We start from the raw sequence: 24124 nt of genomic DNA on the forward strand, positions 1-24124 counted from the left end.
GGCCTGAAGGCCCTGTTAGCACCCCGCCCCAGACGTCCTCGCAGTGCCTTGGGGACCACGAAGTGGCTGCACGCACCTCCTAAGAAAGGAAGAGGCTGTCTGTCCAGGTCGCACTCCGGTGCAGCCACCCAAACAAACAAGACGACCCCACAGGGTAAGAACGACAAACACCTGCGCACACAGACACCCAGATGCACGCAGGGCTGAGGTGATTACAGGCGCGAGGCAGCCGCCAGCCGGGCACGTGCCAGGCGGAGGGCACATGTCAGTGATATGTACACACGCTGGCCCACGGGTCCACACTGGCTTACAGCCAAGTTACAGCCAGGTCCGTTTATGCAGATTTCAGCCCTCTCCCACAGGTCCTGACTGGCAGGCAATCCCAGTCACCGCTGCAGGCCAGGGCCACCAGGGGCTAGAACTTGCTGGCCTTGCCTCAGTTCCCCCCAAGGTGAAGCGACTGAAGGCAGATCTGCCACCAGACATAAGCAGCGGGATGCACCTTCCTTCCCAACCACCTCGCCTCCCCTACAACCCTCACTCACCCCATCCCAGCACTCGGGCATCTTGCCGAGGGAGGCGACCCGCCTCGATGAGGAAGAGCAAACAAAGGCCTGAGTCACTGGGGTCCAGAGGGAGGGGGCAGCTCCAGCGGGAGGCCAGCGGCTCTGTGATGGGGCACCGCTCCAGGCCCATTTATATGTGGAGCCCGCCTGTCCTAGGCCCGCCCCTCCTCCCTGCGGGGTTTCTGAGCAGCCACTCACTCGCCTGGAGCCCCAGCTCCCAGATTGGCTGTCAGGAGAAACTGGCTCCAATTGGCTTCTGAGGTCCTCGCTCACCCTGCTCCTGCTCCTCCTGGCCCGCCCCCACCCCCACCCCCAGCCCAGCAATACATCATCCTTTATGGTCCATGGCCCCTGTATCCCACCTGCCCCCAGCACACAGGCAACACCAACAGCTGCAGCTGCATAAGGGGTCCTCGGCCCTACACACAGATGCGCCCTGTGTCAGGTACACAGGAACCTCTCACAGACACCCACACCCCAGCCACCGCAGCCTTTGGCCCACACCCTTGGATCTGTGAGGGGCCTGAGAGGGCCCCAAGCCCAGCCTTCACATCAGGAAGGCCTGTGTCACTTCACCTTGAGGGGACGTGGGGAGTCACTGCTCTCTGGAGCCACCTGGGATGTGACCCTGCTCCAGGTTACTGTTCCTTCTCCTCAGCACCCCTCCACCCGCCCCAAGGTCTCCCCTAGGGCAGTCTCCACACCCAGTACCTGCCCACACTGCTAAAAGGAAGGTTGGGGGGGGGGCATACACCAACTCTGCCCCCCCACGCCTATCCTGCAGACGCACCCAGCCCTCTTCCTGGGACCAACCAACCAGCATGGTGCTTGGCTCTCAGATCTCTAGGGAGTAGGACACATGAGCGCCTCAGGCCCTGTCCTAAGCAGCAAGGCTTTGGGTGGAGAACTGGCTAGAGACAAGCAGGTAGAGAAAACAAAGGAGAACAGCGGAGGAAATAGGCCAGGGAAGGGGCAGAGGAGGGTGCCCAAGGGCTGAGAGATGCAGGAGCGACAGAGAGAAGGGAAGGGTGCTGAACCCCTGTACCCTCATTCTGTCTCTTTGGTGAAAGATGGCGCCACTCACCCCAGCCTGAGCTGACAGCCCTGTGCACTGGCTGGCTGCCCTGGGGGAAGGAGGTCACCTCCCTGTCACTGGGTGCCTAGTGACCTGGTCAACACCTGCCTTGTACACTATTCCTGGACATGTCCTCTGCCCGGGGGGCACCAACCACTCTCCCTGCCCCATCTCTGACCTCTGGCTGTGGAGGCCTGGTGCAGAGTGCTGAGCTCAGGGTGTGGAAGGGGGTGACCCCCCCAGCCCATCACATCCTGGCCATGCACCCTGTTCCCTGAAGCTACTTGGGCATAGGAAGAGGCTCTTGCCACTGAGGCAGGTTACAGAGGCATAGCCCTGCCCCCTGACCTGCCCACAGATGGTCCCATATGGTTCTCGAAGTGGGGAAAGAGGCAGCCTTTCCCCCTTTCTGCCACCAGACCCCTGCTCCTCCATGGTCACCATCCAAACTTATGCCCACTCCAACCTCTGACCTTTGAGTGGCCTCTCCCACCCTTAGACCCAGGTGAGAATCTGACCTCAGACACTGCCCTCTCCAAGCCACGGCCCCCATTTCTGCTCAGCTCACTGGCCTCAAATCCACAAACCTGAGTTTAAGCCCCAGCTCCCTACCCACTAACTCGGTAACCATGGCATGATTTAACTTCTCTGAGCCTCAGGGTTCTCAACAGTAAAACAGGAATTGTGGTTTCCTTACAGAGCTGCCGTCAGGATGACAAAACGCTGCATATATCACTCCAGACCTGACCCCACGCCTGCCGGGACCTTGCCCACATCTGGTAGGGAAGAAATGGGACAATTTGTGTGCTTCTCCAAACTGTTGGCTCCATTCCCTGGAGGCTGTGCAGTGGTTGTAGTTGAACAAGGCAGGTTCAGGTCCTGCTAGTCAAATCCAGGCGCCTATCAGAATTCTGCCACGTCTTTGCTGTGTGACCTTGGGCAAGTCAGTCAACCTCTCAGAGCCTCCACATTGGTAAATGGGAAAACAGCAGTGCCTACTGCACAGGTAGATGCAAGGATAACACATAATGCTCACAAACCTATGAGGAAAGATTAGGAAACCGAAGCGCAGAGAAGTTAATTTTCCCACTCAGCTAGTAAGCAGTGGAGCTTGCTAGCACCTTAGCACTTTGGGCCTGAGTTCACATTAAGAGTCGCAAATGTGTATTAGAATATCTGCCATATGTCAGGATCTATTTAAATGCTTCCCACATGTCACCTCATTTTGTCTTCTTTATAGATGAGGAAAATGAGGCACAGAGAGGTTCAGGAACCTTCTCAATGTCACACAGCCAGTGAGCATAGAGCCACACCCAGGTAGTCTGGCTCTGACTCCATGCTTTAGTAGCCACTAGTCACAGTCAGCCGAAGATCTGAGTGCCAGGCCTGCGAGCACCATCCCTGACCCTACAGAAACCTGGGAAGGTCCAAGGTGCCTGTCTCACTGTACAAACGAGGCAGTGATATGTGCTGGAGGTCACGTGGCCCATAAGTGGCAGGGCTAGCACCTGGACCTCTTGATTTTGTCCTTCTGCCTCTCACACTGACTGGGCCCATTGAGGCATGGCCATCCTTGAAGTTGCTTTTCTACAAAAAAAAAAAAAAGGCCGCCTCCACATGGTATAAGCAGAATACATGATAAGGTGCCTTTTGACACACGCTGCCCTACCAAGTGAAGGATCTTGAGAACCAGGGTCCCACACACCGTGGGGCGGCCACCCCACCCCGGGCTGGGCCCAGCTCAGGAGTGTGAAGGACCCATGTTTCGTCTGTCCCATTTCGCACGCTGCCCCCAGGGTGTGTGTGTGTTCTGTGTCAGGCAGGTGCTGGCTGCTCTTGGATTTTTGTTCACCAGCCCCCGCCCTCTCCCCGGGGAAGAGGGCCTGTGTGTCCACACATTCTCACTCTCAATCAGAACAGGAAGGACAAAGAGCAAAGAGGACCCCGTGGTGTGACCGCACTGATCTCCGGCTGGACCTGGACCATCTCGTGGCCGCATCCCTCCCTCCTCTCTTCCTGGGCTTCTGTTTGTTCCCTAGTCCCCAGGCCCCATCCTGTCCTTCCCAGTTTCAGAGCCCTTTGCAGCTGGAAATCCTGGGGGACTGGAGCATGAATCCACTGGCTGCTCTGAAGCCTCTACTTGCGTCCTTGAAGGAGCTCATGACGCAGGGTCCAGCTCACAGGCCCGATCTGGACACTCCCTGCGGAGCTGCGTGTTCGGGGGAGGAGCTAGCAGGCCACCCCACCTCCCGAATCATCCTTGCATCCAGACCACGAGGCTGGGGCTGTCCTGGAGCCCAGAGACTGACCCAAATCGAAGTCAGGCCCTGGCCAGGGCAGTGGCATGGGCTGGTTCCATCTAGCCAGAAGGAAGGTCCCAGAGGGTCTGAATTTGTTCAGCCTGTTTTGATGGCAAGTGGGGCCCTCGAACCCGTGAGGATCCCTTTGTGTCTGCCACTAGACATTTTCCAAGAACTGGAAATAAATGGCCACTATGGGACCCAGAGGGGAGAAATGTCTGGCTGAGTGAGTGACATCATTGTGCAGAAGAACAAAAACAAAGAACGACTTCAGTTTTCACAGAGAATCTGGCATCTAACTAAAGAGGACATCGTTGTCCCGGCAACAACTGCCATGGAAACAGGAGCTATTTCAGAGCATCAGCTTTCATTGGAGGAAAATGCTGATTCAGATGACAGCATCCCTCCTCCCATCTCCATCCTCACTCCCCTCCCCCCTGGCCTCCCTCCCTTCCCCCTCCTGTTCAGGGAGGGAGATGGCATTTCCCCCTCTGGACAGGGGGCAGGCAGAGCCACTGTGAGCAGTAAGGGCATTCCTGATGCTGCGAGGTGCCAAGCCTCTGCCGCTCCAAGCTGGGGCACATGGACAGGCTGTGACCCTTTTCTGGGACCAGGCTGGGTGGGTGAGGGGCCAGCCAGCTGTCGGTCCCCAATCTCAGGAGGCTGAACTGAGACCTACCTTCCAGTCTGTGTCCACGGCCAAGAGGAAGGTGTCAGAGTTCTCCTAAGGGAAGGCAAACAAAGGAGGTGGGGGTTAGGCCCAGGCTGCAGGGGTGGGAGTTGGAGGATGGGGGAGCACAGGGCTCGGCCTTGAGCAGACTCACTCGCTGTTCCCCATTGTATCTTAATGTTACCAAAAGTGACCCAGGGCTTCCCAAGCTCCAAGCACTAGGCTAGTAAGTGTCTGACAGATGAGCCTATGAGCAGCTGCGATTTTCTCTATTCATTTAAAATGTGAAGATTTCCATTTGACAGGAGAGTAGGGTGTGGCTGAGAGAGGCTGCATCACAGAGCTAGAAAGCGACAGAATCTCTGAAATCTCTGACTGTAAATCCTTGCCATTGGTCACTGTCCTGTTCACCCACAGATGGTTTTTGAGGTCTGACTATCGGGGCACAAGGCCAGAGGCCAGGGAAGGACAGCAGAGCGTGCATGACTACAATACCCACTTTAAAGATGGGGAAGCTGAGGCTCAGGTAGCGAGGGAGGAACAAGGGGCTTTTCTGGCCTGCACAAAGGAGTTGTCGGGGCCTGCAGTGGCAGCGGCTCCCGCCATTCCAGGCTGGCCTGCTTCACTTTCTCAGAGCACCAGGTCCCCTTGTTTTGGGCTCATTTACTGACCAGTGTGAATACGTGATTGATGCCCATTTTTCCCACTGGACTGCAGGCACCATGAGGGCGGGACCACGTCTGACTCTGCTCTCAGCACAAAGCCTGGCGTGGAATGGGCTCCCCAAAGATAAGAGATCTGAACAAGTCTCACTTGGAAAATGAGAGGAATGTGGCTCAGACACCCCCACTGTTCCCAAGACAGCAGAGATGGAGAGCGGAGGAGTGGAGGTTTGAACCCCTGTGTTCAGACACTCTGCGCCCTCTTTGGGTCTTATTTGGGGAAAAATCCTCATGGGGAATCAACAGAAACCCAGCCTCTGCCTTGCCTCCTACTGTGTCTGTCTAGAAACCTCTCCACTGCTCTCTGCTCAGCTGCGGGCAAGCCACCTAGCCTCCCAGCCTCAAGGTCCACAAGGATGAAAAGAGAAGCACGGTGTGAGCTGTGGTTGCATCCTTGGAACTGGGCTGTCCTGCACTGGACTCTGGACGCTGCGGAAGCTCCGTAAGCCTCTCCTGAATAACAGGTGGATGCGTGAGACGATCAGGTTAGAACGAGGGTGTTCTCAGGACACAGCCAGAGAAGGGGATGGCCACTGAGGAGCAACGAGAAGGAAGACGACCCCAAGTCACGGGAGCAGAAAGGAAAAGAAAGAAAACCACCAATTCTGATGTTTTACTTCCCAAATAAGGAAGGACAAGTTCAACCACCTACCTCTGGCAATTGGGGTGGAGGGGGTAGTGGAGAGAACCAGAGGCATTAGAGGGTCTCACAACCCAAAGAGGAAGCCCAGGCTTTGGGGGACTGTGACTGCTAAGCCACAGTCACACTGTCACAGAAACAACGGCTGCCCTCAGGCCTCACCTCCTGGGGGCTGTGATGGGGAGGTGTGGGGAGCATGGTGGCCACCAGGCCACTCCAGGAACCTCTGAAGAAGGGGATGGGGCTAGAGGAAGGGGCTGGGGTTCTCAGGGAAGGGGAAAGGCTCGTTACTGATGAATCCTCTCACTGGAAGACCATGCCCCAGGGGGACCAGGGAAAGCGATGTGAGAGATTTTTATTCTGGAGACCCTAAGGGCTCAGCTGTGTCAGAGAAGGAGGGAGGAGGCAATTTTGTTAAAAACAAAATCAACACAAAGGATGAGGCCGATAATGGCAGGGCCCTAGGAGAAGGGGCAGCTGCGGGAAGGGCAGGACCCCAAGCCAAGAAGCAGCAGGAATAATACAAGCCAATCCAGAGACCCCGGAGGTCCGGGAGGAACTGCACTGGGGGTACAGGAGGTGACGGAACGGGGGAGCGGGAGGGATGGCAGGTAATGCATGGAAGTATCCACTCCTCACTGGACTCAAGGGACTTGCACCCAGTAGGTGGCGGAAGATTTAAAAAGGGAAAGGGACGGACATTTTCGCAAACTGTAGCTGGCAAAGGAGGGTCTGTCTACGAGTGTAACCATCCGGGAGAGCCAGCCAGGATGGCTCTGGAAGGCAAAGGGCAAGGCAGGACTGCACCAGGCGTCCCTGAAATCTGCAAAGGCCCCGCCGGGAACACTTGGGAGGTTTTTGAGGAGTTGAGGATGGGGTGCGGGGGGGCTGTTAATGCATCTTTGGGAAAAGCAGATGTGACCAGGTTCACAGCAGGGGGCATGTGCTGACAGCGGAGGGGGCGAGGGGGGCACGGGTGGAACTAAGCTGGGACCCTGGCTCTGGTCCAGGTGGGATGAGGTGAGGGACAAATGCAGCAGAAAGAAGGCAGAGAGGCTGCTGCTCAAAGGGGGCAGTGCTCACGGAGTCATGGAGGGAGGGGCACCAAGGGGCTGGGCCGGGCTGGCAGAGAAGGGGTGTGGGGGCATCCCTTGGGATGCCCTGCTGAGGTGAGGGGTGGGATAGGCACAGGACGTGTGCCCTCAGCACCCCCCGTACCAGCAGGCAGCACCTCTGTGCAGGCTGCCCTGTAACCTTCACACCTCAGCTCTTGTGATGGGTGCAGGGGTCCCCTCACCAGAAGGCTGGTTGTGGGGTGGAGGAACTTTTCAGAAAGTTCTGAGAAACTTCTTTCTTCTGAGCTGTATCACAACCTATAGCTTCCACCTGGGCCGTCGTTACCTACGCTGCTAGGTGCTGGGAGGACCCAGGGAACAAAATCCACAGGGTCTGTGTTGCAGAAGCCGGCAGGGCACGGCCTGAGGATGGTGAGTGCTAGGGCACCGAGCATGCTGGGGTGTCAATATTAGACCTGATGGTCAGAGGAGGCCTCTCTGAGGACGGGGCATTTGAGCAGAGCCTGAATAAAATGAGGGGTGTGGGGAACAGAGCCAGGAGTGCAGTTTCCAGGCTCTCGGCCTCAAGTGGAAACATGCTGGCTCGGGTAGTAAATGGCCATCAACTGTGATCAGATGGCCATCAGCTGTGGTTATTTGGCCGTCAGCTGTAACCAGTGAGCTGTTGGCCACTAATATAACTGCTGTGGCTACTCTAGCAGGAAAATGGGGGCTAGCAAGAAGATGGTGGCTGAGCTAGCAAGCGTGGATTGCAGTTAGCATGGTGGATTGCAGCTAGCAAGTGAGGTTGGTTGGTTGGCAGAGAAGTGGACGGCAGGTTGCAGATCGTGTGGCTCCTGTTTCCTGTGTCTCCAACCCAGCCGCCAGCGAGACTATAGTGGTATGAACCCCCATCCATGGATCCGTGGGTGTTCGTTTTCGGCCTCACCATATCCTGCGTCCTTATGTGGGGAGCGGAGCTGAGACCCCGCGTAACACCCTGCATGACACATGGCGCAGCGAGCAGGGTACGGCGCCGGCCAAAGCTCTCTGAAGAATGGTGGAGCAGTTTGTGCGTATGAACACTCAGTCTCAGGAAGACCAGGAGGAGCAGCTGCCGGAGAGCTGGACCCCGTGGAGGGGTGGGAAGACGTGGACGGTTCTCCGACCAGCATAGGCCAGAGAAAGCGAAGGTCATTGTGACCATGTGGGCTGGGAAGTGCTTGCTGAGGCAGCCCGGATGCGGGACTTGTAGTCCCAGGAGGAAACGCTTGCTGAGTCCTCTGTGGGAGATGCGGATAAGGTCAAGGTCATCCCTCACCCCCAAGTTGGGAAGGACTTGGAGCCCTCGCCCTGCGGAGAGGGCACACATTGTGAGGCCAACGCACAGCCTTGGTGAGTGACTGTGGACTATGGGGAATGGGCTCCATCCCTAATTTAATGGCCCGCTTGACTATTTGCTTGGGAACTGGCGGATGTTTGCTTCCTGTGTCTCGCTCAGCCGCCAGCGAGGCTGGTGCAGGGAGACCCCTTGTTGGGGTGCAGGCGGATGTTTGCTTTTGTGTCTCAACTGGCTGCCATCGAGAATATGTAAGCACCTTGGCTGGGAGCCACTATTGTTCCAGCACGGTGCCCTGAGAACCCAGGCTGTGCCCAGAAAGACTGGTGGTATCCTGAGAACCCTGGCTGTGACCAGGAAGTCTGGTTGTGCCCAGAAAGACTGGTGGTACCCTGAGAACCCAGGCTGTGCCCAGAAAGACTGGTGGTAAACTGAGAACCCTGGCTGTGCCCAGGAAGTCTGGCTGTGCCCAGAAAGACTGGTGGTACCCTGAGAACCCTGGCGGTGCCAAGGAAGTCTGGCTATGCCCAGAAAGACTGGTGGTACCCTGAGAACCCTGGCTGTGCCCAGAAAGACTGGTGGTACCCTGAGAACCCTGGCTGTGCCCAGGAAGTCTGAATGGGCCCAGAAAGACTGGTGGTACCCTGAGAACCCTGGCGGTGCCCAGGAAGTCTGACTGGGCCCAGAAAGACTGGTGGTACGCTGAGAAACTCTGGCTGTGCCCTGAGAACCCTGGCTGTGTCCAGAAAGACTGGTAGTACCATGCGAAACCCTGGCTGTGCCTGGGGAGACTGGTGGTACCCTAAGAAGCCCAGAAAGTCTGGCTGGGCCCAGAAGTACTGGTGGTGCCCTGAGAAACCCTGGCTGTGCCCAGAGAGCCTGGCTGTGCCAGGATATTGCATTCACCTCCAGGCTCCTCGCACAGGGCCCCTTGCGGAAGACACTTGTCGCGTAGATTGTGAGGCGAGACCCTGGAGGGATGGAATGTGGGGACAGAACCAGGAGTGCAGTTTCCAGATTCTCGGCCTCACAGGGAAAGTTGCTGGCTCAGGTAGTAAATGGCCATCAACTGTGATCGGATGGCCATCAGCTGTGGCTAGTTGGCCGTCAGTTGTAATCAGTGAGCCATTGGCCACTAATATAACTGCTGTGGCTACACTAGCAGCGGATGGTGGCTGAGCTAGCAAGCGTGGATTGCAGTTAGCACGGTGGACTGCAGCTAGCAAGTGGGGTTGGTTGACAGAGAAGCAGACAGCAGGTTGCAGATCATGTGGCTCCTGCTTCCTGTGTCTCCAACCCAGCCGCCAGCGAGACTACAGTGATATGAACCCCCATCCATGGCTCCGTTGGTGTTCCTTTGAAGCCTCACCATATCCTGCGTCCTTATGTGGGGAGCGGGAACTGAGACCTCGCATAACACCCTGAATGACAAGGGGCCAGCCCTGAAAACTACTGGGCTAACGTATCCCAGGCAGAGAGAACAGCTGGGAATATGATCGGTTTGTTCCATGAAGAGCAACGAGCCTGGGAGGCAGGAGAGGAGTGAGCAGGGGAGAATGTGACAAGTGGGGTACAGGTCTCATCCTGGGCCTCAGGAAGGGCTGTGGCTGTAACTCTCGGTAAGACGGCAGCCACGGACCAGCTCGAAGCAGACGAGTGGCGTGATGTATTTTCAGAGGGTTGTGCAGAGTAAAGGGGCCAGTGCAGAGTTTCCTGCCAGCATCTGGGCAAGTGATGATGGGGCCTTGACCAGGGAGGAAGTACGATGAAAATAGAGGCCTGCAAAGTGTACATTTTCCAGCTCACCAGCCACCCCTGACCATTCCTGGGGGGCTGCCCTCAGATAATCTGAACTTATAAGTTAACTCAGGGTCCTGTCTTAAATATAAGACTGTACCCTTCTGGGAAGGACTGCTGTCCTCATGGGGTTGGGCCCCTGAAACCCCAACCAGCTACTACTCTGTCCCAACACGTGGTGCTCAGTGGCTCTTGGGCTCACCTTGCAGGTCAGAGACCAGTTCAGGGACTTGGGTCCTGGCCTGTCCATCTGTAAATTAGGGGGGAGGAGGGAGGAGGACGGGGGCTGGGAAGCATAACCAGGAGAGACCCCCCCAGCCCTGAGGCCTCAGAATTCTATGAGCACAGCTTTTCCTTGGAGGGAGCGAAAGGGAAAGGGTGCCAGGTGTCATCACAACAAGAAAGTGTGGGGTAGAAATAACTGGAATTTAACACCTAGAGCCCCAATGAGGGTCCCTTAGGACAAAATAACAACCTCAAGTGCCTCCAGCCACTGATCCTGGAGCCACTGTTGGTGACACTTGCTCTCATATATCAGAGCTTGTAAGGAAAACACAGAAGCTACAGACTAGGAATAGGCCCTCGCAGATGGGGAGGCACCATCCTTGCTGGAGGCAGCACTGCCCAGCAGGTATCCTTTTGGGGTTCAAGGGCCTCCCAGAACCAGGGGTTGAGTCAGGCTCTGTTCCTGGATAGCTGTGTGACCTTGGCTAAGTGAATTAACCTTTCTGTGCCTCAGTGTTCTCATCAAACGGGAGTAACTGTCCTAAACAGCCTCCCAGCCTCAAAGACAGCCAAAGCCACAGCGAGGTTGGCTGGATGTTAGTCGCCTAGGCGCTCAGCCTGGCCGGGAACGCTCCCAAGGCAGGGGACTGGATTTCTCAGGGTGGCCTAAGGATTCCTGGTGCGTGGCTCGCCCCCATAAAAGGTCAGCTAGGCATGAAAGGAGGGAAAACGCGCTTTCCTTCCTGGCCACGAGAGGGCGCCCTCCGCCCCAGGATTCCGCCCCTCCCAAGGGGGAGGACTCACCAGCTCCGCGCCGTCCTGGCCCCGGAGAAGCGGCTTCTCCTCCGGGAATCGCAGCTCCTGCAGCCCGGCCATGGTCACGTCGTGAAGCAGGAGCCCTGGGGAGGGAGGACGAGGGTTGGGGCCTGCTGTGGCGGGGACGCCCCGGCCCTGCTCTGACTCTCCCAACACAAGCCCGGGCTGGGGCAGGGGCACCGGTACCACACTGACCGCTCCATCCCCGGGTCCCCAAGCGCAGGCCCATCGCAGCCCTTCATCAGGGCAGCAAGGCTCTGTCTGCAAGGCTCGCCTGCTTGGCTCAAGGATGCAATGTTATTATTTGTTCTTTAAAGTTAAAACATGCTTTAAAACAAACAAACAAAGGAAATGAAAGAAGTCAGAGAAGAAAAGCAATACAGGGCGATTCCTAAAACAATTTGTCATAGGCAGACAGAAGCCCTCTGTGTTTAGAACTTGTTAGTGGGGTCCTAGGGGACAGGGGGACAGAGCTGAGGCTGTCCTGAGCGCCTGGAAGACAAGCCTGGGTGAGGATAGCCGAGGGGAGAAAAGGGGGGCCCTGGTAGTGTGATGTTGAAGGAGGGGGTGCCCATCATGACAGACCACCGGAAGGGAGGGATGACACATGGTGACCATTCAGCCCACAATCCGTTTAGCCTGGCACTGCCATCCCTCCCTGGGATTTCAGGATGGCATAGATTAGAATACACTAAGAGAAAAAGTAGCCGAGGACATGACCTGGAAATTCATAAAAGAATTAACATTGGCTAATAAATACATGGGAAAATATTAAAGCTCACTAGAAGTCAAAGAAATTCAGATTAAAACAAGATACTTTGTTTTGGCCAATGGGACCGGCAAACTTTGCAGTGAAACTGGCATTTTTCTTATATTGCTTGTGGGTGTAGAAATTGAGACATCTTTCTGGAGGGCCGTTTTGCAAAATGAATTAACATCACTGAAAAGATTCATACTCCCAGACTCAGCAATCCTCTCCCTGGAAGAAATTTCCTCAGGAAACCAGAGAGGGCACCTAATGACTTATCTGTATGAACGCTCACCACCAGGCCATTTATAATATTAGAGAAAAACTGGAAGAAGTTAAGTGCCTATGAAAAGGGCATTAGACAAATACACTGTGGGTCAGTGACTTTTAAAAGACATTCAATAACATGGGGCAATGCTTGTGTCATAATAAATAGAAAAAGCAGTTATAAGCCATATAGTATTCAAATTATGAGAAATACAAACAGCCCCACAAAAAAAAAGCCTGGAAAGATGTACATCAGAAAGTTAGCAGGCATTATCCCTGAGTGAGAGACTGAAAATGAGGGCCTATAAGTCTGAAATCAGGGGAAAAAACATTAAAAAAAAAAGACTGTTTGGTTGAAGATCAGTGAGAATCCCTTATCCTTGCATTTCCTAGCTCACACAGTGCTTTCTTCTGCTCTTGATTTCACCCTGGTGAGCAGTGAGATGAGGGAACCAAGGCTAAGACAGGTTCATTGGCAGGTGCAGACGGGGCCAGGCCTGGAAACCTGGTATTTGGACACCTAGTCTAATCTGGTGCCTATTCTGTAACATCATGGCTGCCTGACCTCGTGGGTTCCTTCCTTCTTTCCTTCCTCCCTTCCCTCCCTCCCTCCTTTCCTTCCCAACTCTATTTTTAGCCTTTCTCACAGATGAAGCCCTCAGACTTTCCCTTCGGCCCCGAAAGGCTGCCAATTCCACTAGCTGTTTGGTCAGAAGACACCCCCTTTCCCCCAGCCACATCTCACCCCTGCCCATCCCTGCTGCTTTGGCTTCTATCAAAGGAAGGCCCAGGGACTCGGGAGTTGGCACAGTGGTGGCTTGAAACCCAAGGGCACAGGGCCATGGATGGAACCCATTTCGGTGGCCGAGCTGTCATGAGACCAGGTTTCAGCTCCAGACCTTCCCTGGGCTTCCTTCCCTTCAGTGAGAAGCTAAAAGCATCAGCTCTCCAGAGTGTTACAAAGTTGGTGCCTCAATGCATAAGGGTGCCCACCAGAGTCGAGTTTGGGGTGAGACATGCTGAGGCTGGGCTGGCAGCTGCTGGCCACTCGGGCCTCATGGGTGGCTAATGAAGAGCTGTGGAGCCCCATGGGAGAGCCTGTTCCTAGCGCAGAGGCCAGGCAGGGAGGCCCCTGCCCCGCAGCCCCCAGGTCCCTGCACCTTGGTGCCATGCTGGAGAGATCTGTTCCCAGTGGTTTCCGGGGAAACCAGCTAACACAATGCCGATGGGCTGTATTTTTAGAAAGGCATCCTCCCCGCCCCTTCGCTTCCATCCTTTCTGATTGTTGCACACTCATCCATCCATCTGGGTGGGGAGTTAAAAGAAGGATTCCCACCTTGGGAAACTCTTCCCCCATTAGGACTTTTTTAGCCACCAGCTTCCTGAGCACCCAACTCGATTAAACGCCTTGGCAGCTCTGGGGTGTCCCTGCCCTCACCCAGGCCTGCTTTGAAACCACTCTGGAGAGCATCCTCCCCAAGGATGGTGCTATTAAAAGGGCTGAGAGTGGGCAGTGCAGGGACAGGTGGCCTGTGATGGAGGGGGTGGTGGGGAAGGGGGCTGGAGAGAAACCTTCTAATCCAGAGAGCTGGGGATGTCTCAGCCCGTGGAGAACAGAGACAGCCCAGAGCCCAGCAGGTGGGGATGTGGGGCTCCAAAACAGAGTCCAGAGGGAAAGGCAGAGGAGGTTCTTCTTAAGAAAGTTCTGATTTAAAAAACAAACAAGAGCCCTGAAAAATTATATAGTCAATAACATTGCGATAGCATAGTTCGGTGCCAGATGGTTGCTGGACTTATGCTCACTTCTTTAGGTATGTAAATGTTGAATAACTATGGTGTACTCCTGAAACTAATATAATATTGTACGTTAGCTAAATTTTTAATAAAAATCTTTCTAAAAGAGCTGTTAGGTAAGTTATAAGAAAATGAGGTTCCTTATCAAATCCTATGTACACCTTCAATTTACACAACGTTATATGTCCATTATATCTTAATAAAGATGAAGTAACGAAAGAAAGAAAATGAGATACCTAACAACGTCCCCCAAGGAAGCCTGGGTCAGGTCTGCAAGGAGTTAGCAGCACAGAGCAGGGTAGCCTGGGCCACCCCAGGGGTCCGTGAGGCAACAGTGATGGCACTTTTCACTCTGCTCTGTTCCCCTCTGATCCCCGATTCCCTGAAGGCAACACGGAGTGTTAAAACCAAATGGGCCTGGGATGAATTCCAACCCTCTGCTTACCAGGGGTGAGGCCTGTGTCATAGGAACCACGGCCGCTATTTCTTGTAATCACTCATTGTCTACCTTCATTTTGAGCAAATCACTAAAAGGGTTGCTTACCCGCAAAGTGGCCGTTTAGCCTCCCTTGGTCCACTTCAGAAAGTTCTGAGGTGCGACAGAGACAACTCAGGATAGAAAAATGCCTTTTAAATGGAAGGTTTTTGTACCCACTTGGATGGGACAAAAATAGTTTAAGATACGTGATTGGGGTCTGCCTACTTAAGACAAACACATAGTTTTCTTCCTCCTGTCCCCTGAGGAAGGGTTCAAACCTGCTGGGAGGGAGGCTCCCCCTGAAGTTCGTGATAAAGGGACAGGAAAGGGATGGGGGAGAGGAAATACAGCCTCTTCAGCAGGATGACAGAGACCTGTGAGAGGCCCCTGGTGAAAGAGGCTCCTGGCCCTGCGAATACGGGTGGATTCTTTACGAGGAACTGCATTTCTTTTCAATTATTTTTGGTTGCTGATTTGTGCTTCTTTAAATGTGATTCTGTGCTGAGATCTGGGCCATGTGAACCCTCAGATTTATTAGGGTTAAAAAATACAAGTGACTACATGGTCATTCCTGAAACTATTCAATAAATGTTTCAATTAAATTGATAGGTGATAGTTACATACCCTACGGAATAAAGCAGCTATTGAATGGGAAGCATGGCTCAGACAGAGGTAGGGGAGGTTTGGAAATATACTGTGGGGATTTGGGGATTGTCTCAACAACAGGGGACTCCTACCAGCATTTAGTGCCCAGGAGCCAGAGGTGAGAAAGGTCGTGCAATGTAGTAGGGACCATGCTGCACAACGAAGAATTGCTCCCCATCCCAAAACAGCAAGAGCTGTCGCACCGAGAAACCCAAGAACTGACAGAGAAGGAAGGCAAGACCTAAGCAAAGTTAGTGTATGCAGGAGAAACCGTATAGGTGAACCAGACCCTGTGGGGCAGGGAGAAACCAAACATGTGAGAAAGGAGGCTGGACTGTGAAATAAGTGGTCAAAGTTGTGGTCCAAGGTGCCCTGTGGATGCTGTACCCCTGAACGTCCTGGTTATTAGGGCCCATTAATACAAGAAAAGGCGCAAGCAAATGAAATAAGCCGCAACTACGGCAGGAGGACAGCCAAACTGGGCCTGGCCAGAGGGGTCTGTGCCACAGAAAAGGAATGACTCCTGTCCAAGCCTGTGCATCCAAACACCCTTCTACTCACCCCACGCCAGCACCATGGTTTGAAAGGAATCCCCGAAACCAGAGACCCCAGAAATCAGGAACTCAACTTCCAACGGCACTAGATGCGTGTAGGGAGTTTGGAGCGGTACAGGCAGGTGGCCCTCATAGTACTCTCCCTGTCCCTGTCCTGACTTTGAAGGGTTGGGAAGCACTGGGAGTAGGACAGGAACTTGACCTTCCCTCAGCATCCCCATTTCACAGAGGAGGAAAAAAAGGCTCAAGGAGGGAGCAACTGGGGCCAGTCCTCCTGTGGCAGGTCCCATGCTCTGAAACCCCACTCCACCAGTACTCGGTCTCCCCAAGTAGGTGGCATGACAGCAGGATGGAGGGAACACGATGTCTTTCTCTGACCCAGCCTCCATTTCCTCTCTCTAGGTCTAGCCCTTGCACTAGACCAGTTCTCCTGCTTTTCCTTGATTCGGGCCTATGAATTCCTCTCTCTCCACAACTACCACCACCCTGCACACGCGCACATGTGCACACATGCACACACCACACACACTCATCCTTCCAGCACATTCCCACTGTGCGTAAGGCAGCCATATTGGGATTCTGACCCTCAGAGCTAAAGACCCCAGCTGCCTCAGGAGGCATATCCTGCCCATAGGAAGCACGCGCCTTTGTCCACGCTGTTCCCTCTGCCTGGAATGCCTTTCCCCGTCATATCCTTACAATTACAACAAGAAGAACAATCATTCATATTTTTCTGCTGACACTCAATATATTTTGTTGAACGAGATGAAATGAAAGAACGTATGAATGATTCTTCACTCAGACTGCAAACTACTAAAAGACTGATCACATTCAGTGCTGGTGAGGGTGTGGGAAACAGCACTTCCTCTCACAGACTGCCGACTGGATGGCAGTGGGTTCACCTTTATTTAAAAGGCAACTTGGTAGTTTGTAAAACTAATTATCTGTCAACTCTGCAATTCTGTCTTTAGGTATTTATCCTAAAGGAAACCCCACGTGTACATTAAGAGGCAGTGTGCAAGGATGCTTGCTGCAGCCCTGGGTAGAGTAAAAACATGGAAACAACCCAAACGAACATCAGGAGAATGTAACCAAAAGCTAGGGAACACCTACACCCCAGAACAGCACGCAGCTATTTAAAAAATGAGGAATCTCCATTCAGACACACAGCGTTCTAAAACATGCAGTCAAAAGACAAAGGCATGTCACAGCATAGTAAGTATAAAGAAGTCCATTTGTGTAAAAACCATATGTACTGAACAGGTACACATTTGGAAATTTAGAAAAAGGTCCTCACATGATTCAGGGTGACTGTAACAATGCTTATCTCAAGGGAAGGACATGGGTTTGGAAGGGTATAAAAGGAGATTTTTATTCCACATAGCGGATTTTATCCAATCTAAGATGCCATTGATTATAACTTACACTAACATTGTATGTACCCATGGAAAAGGAAGAAGCACTGCCAAAATGAAGACATAATACTTCCCCCCACCTTGTAACTTTTTATTGTGCAATAATTTCAACTTACAGAAAAATTGAAGAGAAGACAAGGCACAGAAATTTCCCACATACTCTTCACCCAGCTCCCCCTAACGTGATGCTACAGGACCGTAATCCAATGAGGGAAACCAGGAAATGAAACACTCATTTGATACGGTATATGAATTCCATCCGTTTTCCCAATAATGTCCCAATCCAGGATGCCACACTGCATTTGGGTGTCATGTCGTCTCCTCCAAGTGGGGACAGTTCCTCAGTCTTTGTTTTTCATGATGTTGGCACTTTTGAAGAATACTTATTAGTTGTATCTGTGGAAAGTCCCCCGATGTGGGTTTGGCTGTTGTTTGCTTATGATTAGACCGAGGTTATGTATTTTTGACAAGAATACAAGAGGACTGATGTGTCCTTATCACTGCCTCCTTTCGGGGGTAAGTGACGTCAATGCGTCTTATTACTGGGGATATTAACCTTGATCATTTGATTAAGGCAGTGTCTGCAGGTTTCTCCACTGTAAAGTTACTCTATTTCCTTTTGTAACTAGTAAGTATCTGTGGGAAGATACTTTGAGACTATGTAAACATCTTGTTTCTCATCAGACTTCTGCCCACTAATTTTAGCAACCATTGATGACTCTTGCCTACAATTATTATCAAGGTGTTTGCTTACTGATACTTTTCTATTTCTATCATCCCTTCTACATTTATTAATTGGAATTGTCCTGTAAGAAAGAGCTACCCTTTCTCCTCCATTTACTTAGTCAATTATTTATTCACATTAGTCTGAAGTCATAGATATTTATTTTATTCAGTGGGTTATAATCCATTGCTATCATTATTAATTTCGTTATTCAAATTGTGCCAGATGTGGCCATTGCAGGTTCCTTTAAATTGACTCTTGGGTCCTATTACCATGCACCCATTATTTTTTGAGAAGTTTCTAATTTTCTAGCCCCATACGATGTTCCAAACTCATCTTTCACTTTCTCTACCTCAAGCCTGGGGTCAACCACTTCTCCAAGGAGCCCTGGTTCCTTGCATTGGACCCAGATTTTTTAAAGCATCTATCACTCTTGTGAATTCTTTAAAAGAAAAATATAAGTGAAATAAACTGTTTAAGGTCTTCCTAAAACTTCTTTACATTCAGGTTCTGATGCCTCTGAATTACTGTCTGGAAGTTGCTAGCATCCATGCTTTTTGAGGCAGTCCCAGCTCCTCTGACATCAAGACCACTGGGGGTGCAGCATTTTCCAAGAGTGTGCCACTACTATCTCCAGGATTTCCCTCCAAGCTGCACATTCTGAGGTCCATGTCAGAGACTGTATTTTAGAGATGTTAAAGTATGAAAAAAATGTGCGTCTTAAAGTTGACATAACAGCTCTTTCATAACATTTTTTCCTATTGTGGCACAGGACCAATGAGTGAACAGTTTCTGTACACAGCATGGCTTCAGGCGTGAAACACAGACATCAATAAACCTCCAATCCCCAGACCAAGGGCAAGGGCAGACAGAACTGGACTCTCCATAACACATCCCACGTGGGCAGCTTCTGCGTGGAGCCAGTAAAAAAGTCCTACCGTGGCAGAGACGATGAATTGTCTCCCAATATCTGTTCTCCCCTTCTTCCTTAATAACAGATCCCAACATTTTAGATGGGCAGGTGGACAATGGGAATAAAACCTATATATGATCATGTGGCAACATTCTCCCAGTAAGATGGAAACGGAAGCATGTGACTTTGGGGTAGTGGTCTTAAAGCGGGGAGACATGCCATTCTTCAACCCTTCCTCCTGGCTGGAATACAGATGTGACAGTGGGAGCTTGAACGGCCATTTTGGACCCTGAGGCAAGATACTAAAGGTGGCAACATAGAAGGAGTCTAGGGACCTGAGAATCACGAAGCCATGATTCTGGACGGTGCCTACCCCCAGGTTCTGTTTATGAAAGAGAGAAACACACTTTTAGCTTGCTTCATCTATGGTTAGCTTGGGTTTTCTGTCACGTACCATTGAAGTTAATCTAAACTTGGGGCATTTTTCTTGGAGACCTACCCTAATGTGCTAAAGGAACTCAAAGCAAAGGGAAAGGACGGGACTTGCCCAAGGAAAAATAGGGAAATACTGGAGCTGATCCAGAACCTGTGGCTTCCTCTCTGTAGCACAATCCATGAAGCGAGTCTATTCTCTCTTCCACTAGTGAACCGGCTCCTTCTAACGCACCCCTCACGAACCCACGGTAAGTGTATCCACACAGGTAACCATGACCTACAGTCAAAAGTTTAAAAGCCCAGTTTGGTACTTTATGCCACATATTCTCAAGTTTCTTTAACAAAGTTTAACAAAGGTGCCTCCATTCCTCTGTGTATCTTTGCCAAATTTGGCAAACTTCCCAGAAACACAGACACACTTGCCCTGGATCTTTATGCTATGGAGCAGCGGGGGAGAGACAGAGGCTGATGGACACTCCACATTCCCCTCTTTGTGTCGGTCTACATTCAGTTTTTGTCACTTGTAACCAAGAGACCTAACATAACCTCCAGAGGGGCCAGCATCCCACCCAGCCACCTGGCAATCACACATGGGCAGCCAGGCCGAGGTGTGGGGCCAGAGGGCTCATGGGATTGGAGGCAGCCTTCCCCACCACACTCAAATGGCAGCACCAGCGTCCACTCTAGCAGTTTAGGTCTTTTTCAACCCAGGCACTTCTGTTACATGGATCCAAACCTGTGATGGTCAAAAGCACCCCCAGGACATCTTAGGGCCTACTAGATGGCCACCTGGGATTGCAAGGGATCTCCAGGCCACCCCTGCGCACTACCCCTCTCTGCCCCAACCCGATATGCCGAGTTCACATGAATAGCATGGAGCTGGCAAGGGCTCAGAGCTCTCACGTTATGGATGACGAAAGGCTTGTGCAAGGGCTCAGGGTGGGACAGGATGGGATCTTCCTGAAGGGGAACCAACCAGCTCCCCTGCTCCACCCCCAGGCTCCAGGCCCCATCAGGACATCTCTACTTGGGGACAATAACATGGGCAATATTTTTACAAGCCACTTCCGGCCTGCAAGAGCCTGGCCACTGGCGCAGGCTGTCAGGAAACAGTCTCGGGTGCACAGACTATGATCCTGAGGGCTGCAAACCTTGGACTTGGCTATGAAACCTCCCAGTCTGGGGAGAGGACACCCTAGAAGTATTCCCTCCACCCTCTGAGAAGGCTCAGGTCCCCTCCCCATCTCACCTGCCCAGGATGCATTGCATCACCAGGCACACAGCACCTGCCCTGCCACCTCTTCCCAACAGGTGACCTGGAACAACATCTCGGTCCTCAGAGGTATTTGTCATGGGGCTTAAGACGCATGGTCATTCTGGTTGGATATACACATCACCTGTGGTTTAAGGCACTTGAAGATTAAGAAAAGGGGAGGGAACACAAGGTGGTTTGTGTCAGGTTGGGAGCAAGCTCACATCCTGTCAATGTTTACAAAACATGGGCTCTCCCAGCTGATCCTCAGGACCCCTCTGGGCTGGGCCAGGCTCAGCTCAAGGTCACACAGCTCGGGCCAATCAGAACCAGGCTTCCAGACCCCATGGTGCCACCCTCTGCAGAGGCTGAGGCACAGAGTCTGACCGGTACACACCCCATCTTGGTTTCCCAAGGCGGTGGTAACAAATCACAACTTTGGTGGCTTAAAACACCCATTGTCTTAGAGTTCTAGAGATCAGAAGTCCAAACTCAGTTGCACTGGGTGGAAATCCAGGTGTTGGCAGGACCGCTGTCCCTCTGGAGGGTCTAGGGGAGAATCTCCTGCCTTTTCCAGCTTCTAGGGCTGTGTTCCTTGCATTCCTTGACTGGCGGCCCATCTTCAAAGCCAGCAGTGGGAAGCATCTTGCTGCAGGCATCACATCACCTTCTCCTGTGGTCTGTGGTCCAGTCTCCCCGGCCTCCCCCTTATAAGGACACCTGTGGTTGCATTTAGTGCCCATTTGAATAATCCAGGATCCTTAATGTAATCCCATCTGCAAGGTCTCTTTTGTCATATAAGGTAACATTCCCAGGTTCTAGGGATTAGGATCTGAGTATCTGGGGGGTCGGGAGGGGGCTCAACCTAGCTTCCCCTGCACCACCCTCCCCTCCACATGTTGTTTTTTGCAACTCTACTTTTTTGCCAGAAATGGTCAGTTTGCCAGTAGCAACTTCCTCTTCCCCGTACCAGGGAGAGCCTATTTCAGTACCCACCTTGAATGACGCCTTCTCCCTCGAGTTTTCCAAGAACCCACCCTCTCCACAGCACTGGACGTCAGCTCTTCTACCGAATTCTCGCAGGATTGGTTTCATCAGCACCCCAGTACTTAGCACTTTCCCTGATGCATTTGTTCATTTTTAGTTTTAAAAAACAGAACTTGAATTTTGCACAATGCACATTCACTGAGAAACGTCAGAAAAACAGAAGAGCAAAGGGGGGTAAAAATCACATACGAATCAGAGGAAACCACCGTTAACATTTTTGCTTATATCCTTTTATTCTTTTTTCAGTAGTAATTAATATACTGAAAAAAATTTTTCTTAAAAACAAAAAAACACTGTTTTGAACCATCTTTTGGACTCTGGAGCCAGATATCCTGATTCAAATCCCAGCCAGCCACTTAGCATCTGTGTGACTTTGGGCCAGAGACTTAACCTCTCTCTCAGTTTCCTCATCTGTAAAAAGGAGGAAATAATAGCACACACTTCATAGGGTGGCTATGATGAGTTAATGTATAGAAAGCACTTAGGACTGTGCCTGGCACATGGCAAATGCCATGTAAGTGTGAGCTGTCCTCACCATTATTATATGTATAGGGGGACATCTGTTCAAGTGGGTAAGTAACTTTGGCAGCGTAATTTGCAGCTGCCTGCAGTTCCCTGGTACGCGTGCACTCCCATTTATTTAATCTCCTCTACTGTTAGGCATGTAGGTTGTTTCCAGTTTTTTTTCCCTTCTTCTTCTATAAACAACTATGAGATAAACATCCTTGAACAAACACCTCTGCACACATCTTTATTGGTTCCTAAAAACTCAACTGCTGAGTCACAGATCACTTTTGAGTGTTTGATGTATCATTGCCAACTTGCCCTTCATAAAAGTTGCACCAATCTTTGCCCTCCTATGTGCAGTGGAACGGCACGCTCACCTCCCCCCCGCCCCACCCCCACCACTGGTGGCCGGGGCACACTCAGTGATCTGCATGCCTTTCCCCTCCTCCAGACCATGCCTCCCTACTCACCTGTGCGTGCCCCACACCCACATTGCAAGGCCCCCGTGAAGCAGTGATGTTTACTGAAATGGGTGAACTAGAAACGAGGATTCGGGGTCTGATTTTTCAGCCTCCTGGGGTAAATCTATGCTTCATTTTCCGCCACATGTAAAATGCAGGTAAACACACCTGCCCACAATCAAATCCTATCTGAAGGTAGCCTATGACACTGTGCAGGGCTACAGATTCCAGGCATGAAAATGACACCAAAATTCCAGACAGGAAAGTTTTGCTTTTTAATCATACATCAAGTAGATTTTTTAAAAATGTTCAACATCCAATACTGAGACTCCCAAGGGGCCATTTCAGAGCTCAAACGTTAGCGGTCTCTCTGACTCCGAACCATTTCGGAGACATATTGTTTGGGTACAAGCACACAAAAATCATCACCTTTCGACCTGCAAACAGACTAATGTCCCACTTTTCCACATCACACTAAGAAATAAAAAAGCACCCGCTACGAAAGGCACCAAGAGTCTGACCTCTGAGGATTGCAATGAGCTTGCGTGCAGGCGAGACAGGGCACTGGGCTCCTTCTCAGGATGCTAATGACGTAGGGCCATTATTCCCATTTAACTGATGAAGAGACTGAGGCTCAGAGTAGTTAAGAATTTGCTCAGGAGCTGAGAAGGGAGGAGACCCTCAAATTCACATCCTCTGATTCCCAAGACCCTGTCCTTTCTGAGCCTGCAAGACACTGTGAAGGAGTCTGAAAAATGCATTAGTCACCCATGCAGCCTCCGGGGACAGCCCCTACCACCCCCTCTTCTCTCCAGAACAAAAAGACACGCTGGGGCTGGGCATGACAACTCATGGGCATCCTTCCAGTTCTGCATGTGAGGGGTACCTGGCTTTCCCCAGCTAGTGTCAGAGCTGTGCATGGCCAGCCATCAGGGCCCAACCCCTGATGTCCTGCTCTACTCTCTCCCCTGTGACGGGAACCTGAGGCCTAAGCAAGGTCCCCAGAGACACATCTCAGGGAGGCCTGAATTGTGTGGAAAACCCAGAGAAGGAACTGGAACATCCCGGATGAAAGGCCTCAGGCAACTGGAGCACAGAGGGTAGGGGAGACCCCAGGACACTGAGGAGGTAGCTTGGGGACAACAGCCCTACGACTGCCATTTGCTGACGGCCTGCCTGACGCTGCAAACAGCACTTTACACACACTCTCACATCTAATTGCTGAAGAGCACGACCTGGTAGGTACCATGATGATCCCATTTTACAGATGGGGATAGTGAAGTGCAGAGCAGCTACAGGAATGGCCTAAAGCCAGGCAATTGGAACACATGGGACGATTCAGGGCTCAGGACACAGGTGTGAAACGCACATCTTCTCAGCTGTATGATATGAGGACGTGACTGATGTCACTGGTAAACTGGGCATGATAATAAAATAAGAGAATGTGAAAACTATAAGCAATTGAATAAATATGAGTTTAGCGAAAAGATTCAGTGAAACAATTTCCTAATGCTGATGTGGGGGAAAGAAATTGGAGGCTTCTGAGAAATTATTCTGGAGACACAGCTGATGGGTGGGCTATGTGAGGCTGGACTCAGTCAGCAAGTACTGAGAGAGCTTGTCTGATGAGGGAGGAAGGGCCCTAACCCCTGAACCCAGAAGATGAGGGACCTCCAGGC

At 51.9% G+C, this 24124-nt stretch overlaps 1 protein-coding gene across 15 annotated transcripts in view; it reads right to left on the reverse strand.

The window, feature by feature from the left end:
* NDRG4 (NDRG family member 4) overlaps positions 1-24124 on the reverse strand; it is a 39479-nt gene that overhangs the window by 12223 nt on the left and 3132 nt on the right. For 12 of the 15 annotated variants that reach the window (XM_074314797.2, XM_074314791.2, XM_074314796.2 and 9 more), the window contains exons 2-3: positions 11194-11288; positions 4621-4665 (exon numbers count right to left, since the gene is read on the reverse strand). In XM_074314797.2, the coding sequence (XP_074170898.1) occupies positions 4621-4665; positions 11194-11265 (117 nt within the window). In that variant the 5' untranslated portion in view covers positions 11266-11288. Of the gene's footprint in view, positions 1-545; positions 673-4620; positions 4666-11193; positions 11289-24124 lie in introns of those variants that run through there. The other 3 variants (XM_019754926.3, XM_019754923.3, XM_074314792.2) reach the window with 1 other exon arrangement.

Source organism: Rhinolophus sinicus, chromosome 8 (genome assembly GCF_057876585.1).
Source record: "Rhinolophus sinicus isolate RSI-liver-muscle chromosome 8, RSI-T2T, whole genome shotgun sequence".
Classification (NCBI taxonomy): Eukaryota; Metazoa; Chordata; class Mammalia; order Chiroptera; family Rhinolophidae; genus Rhinolophus; species Rhinolophus sinicus.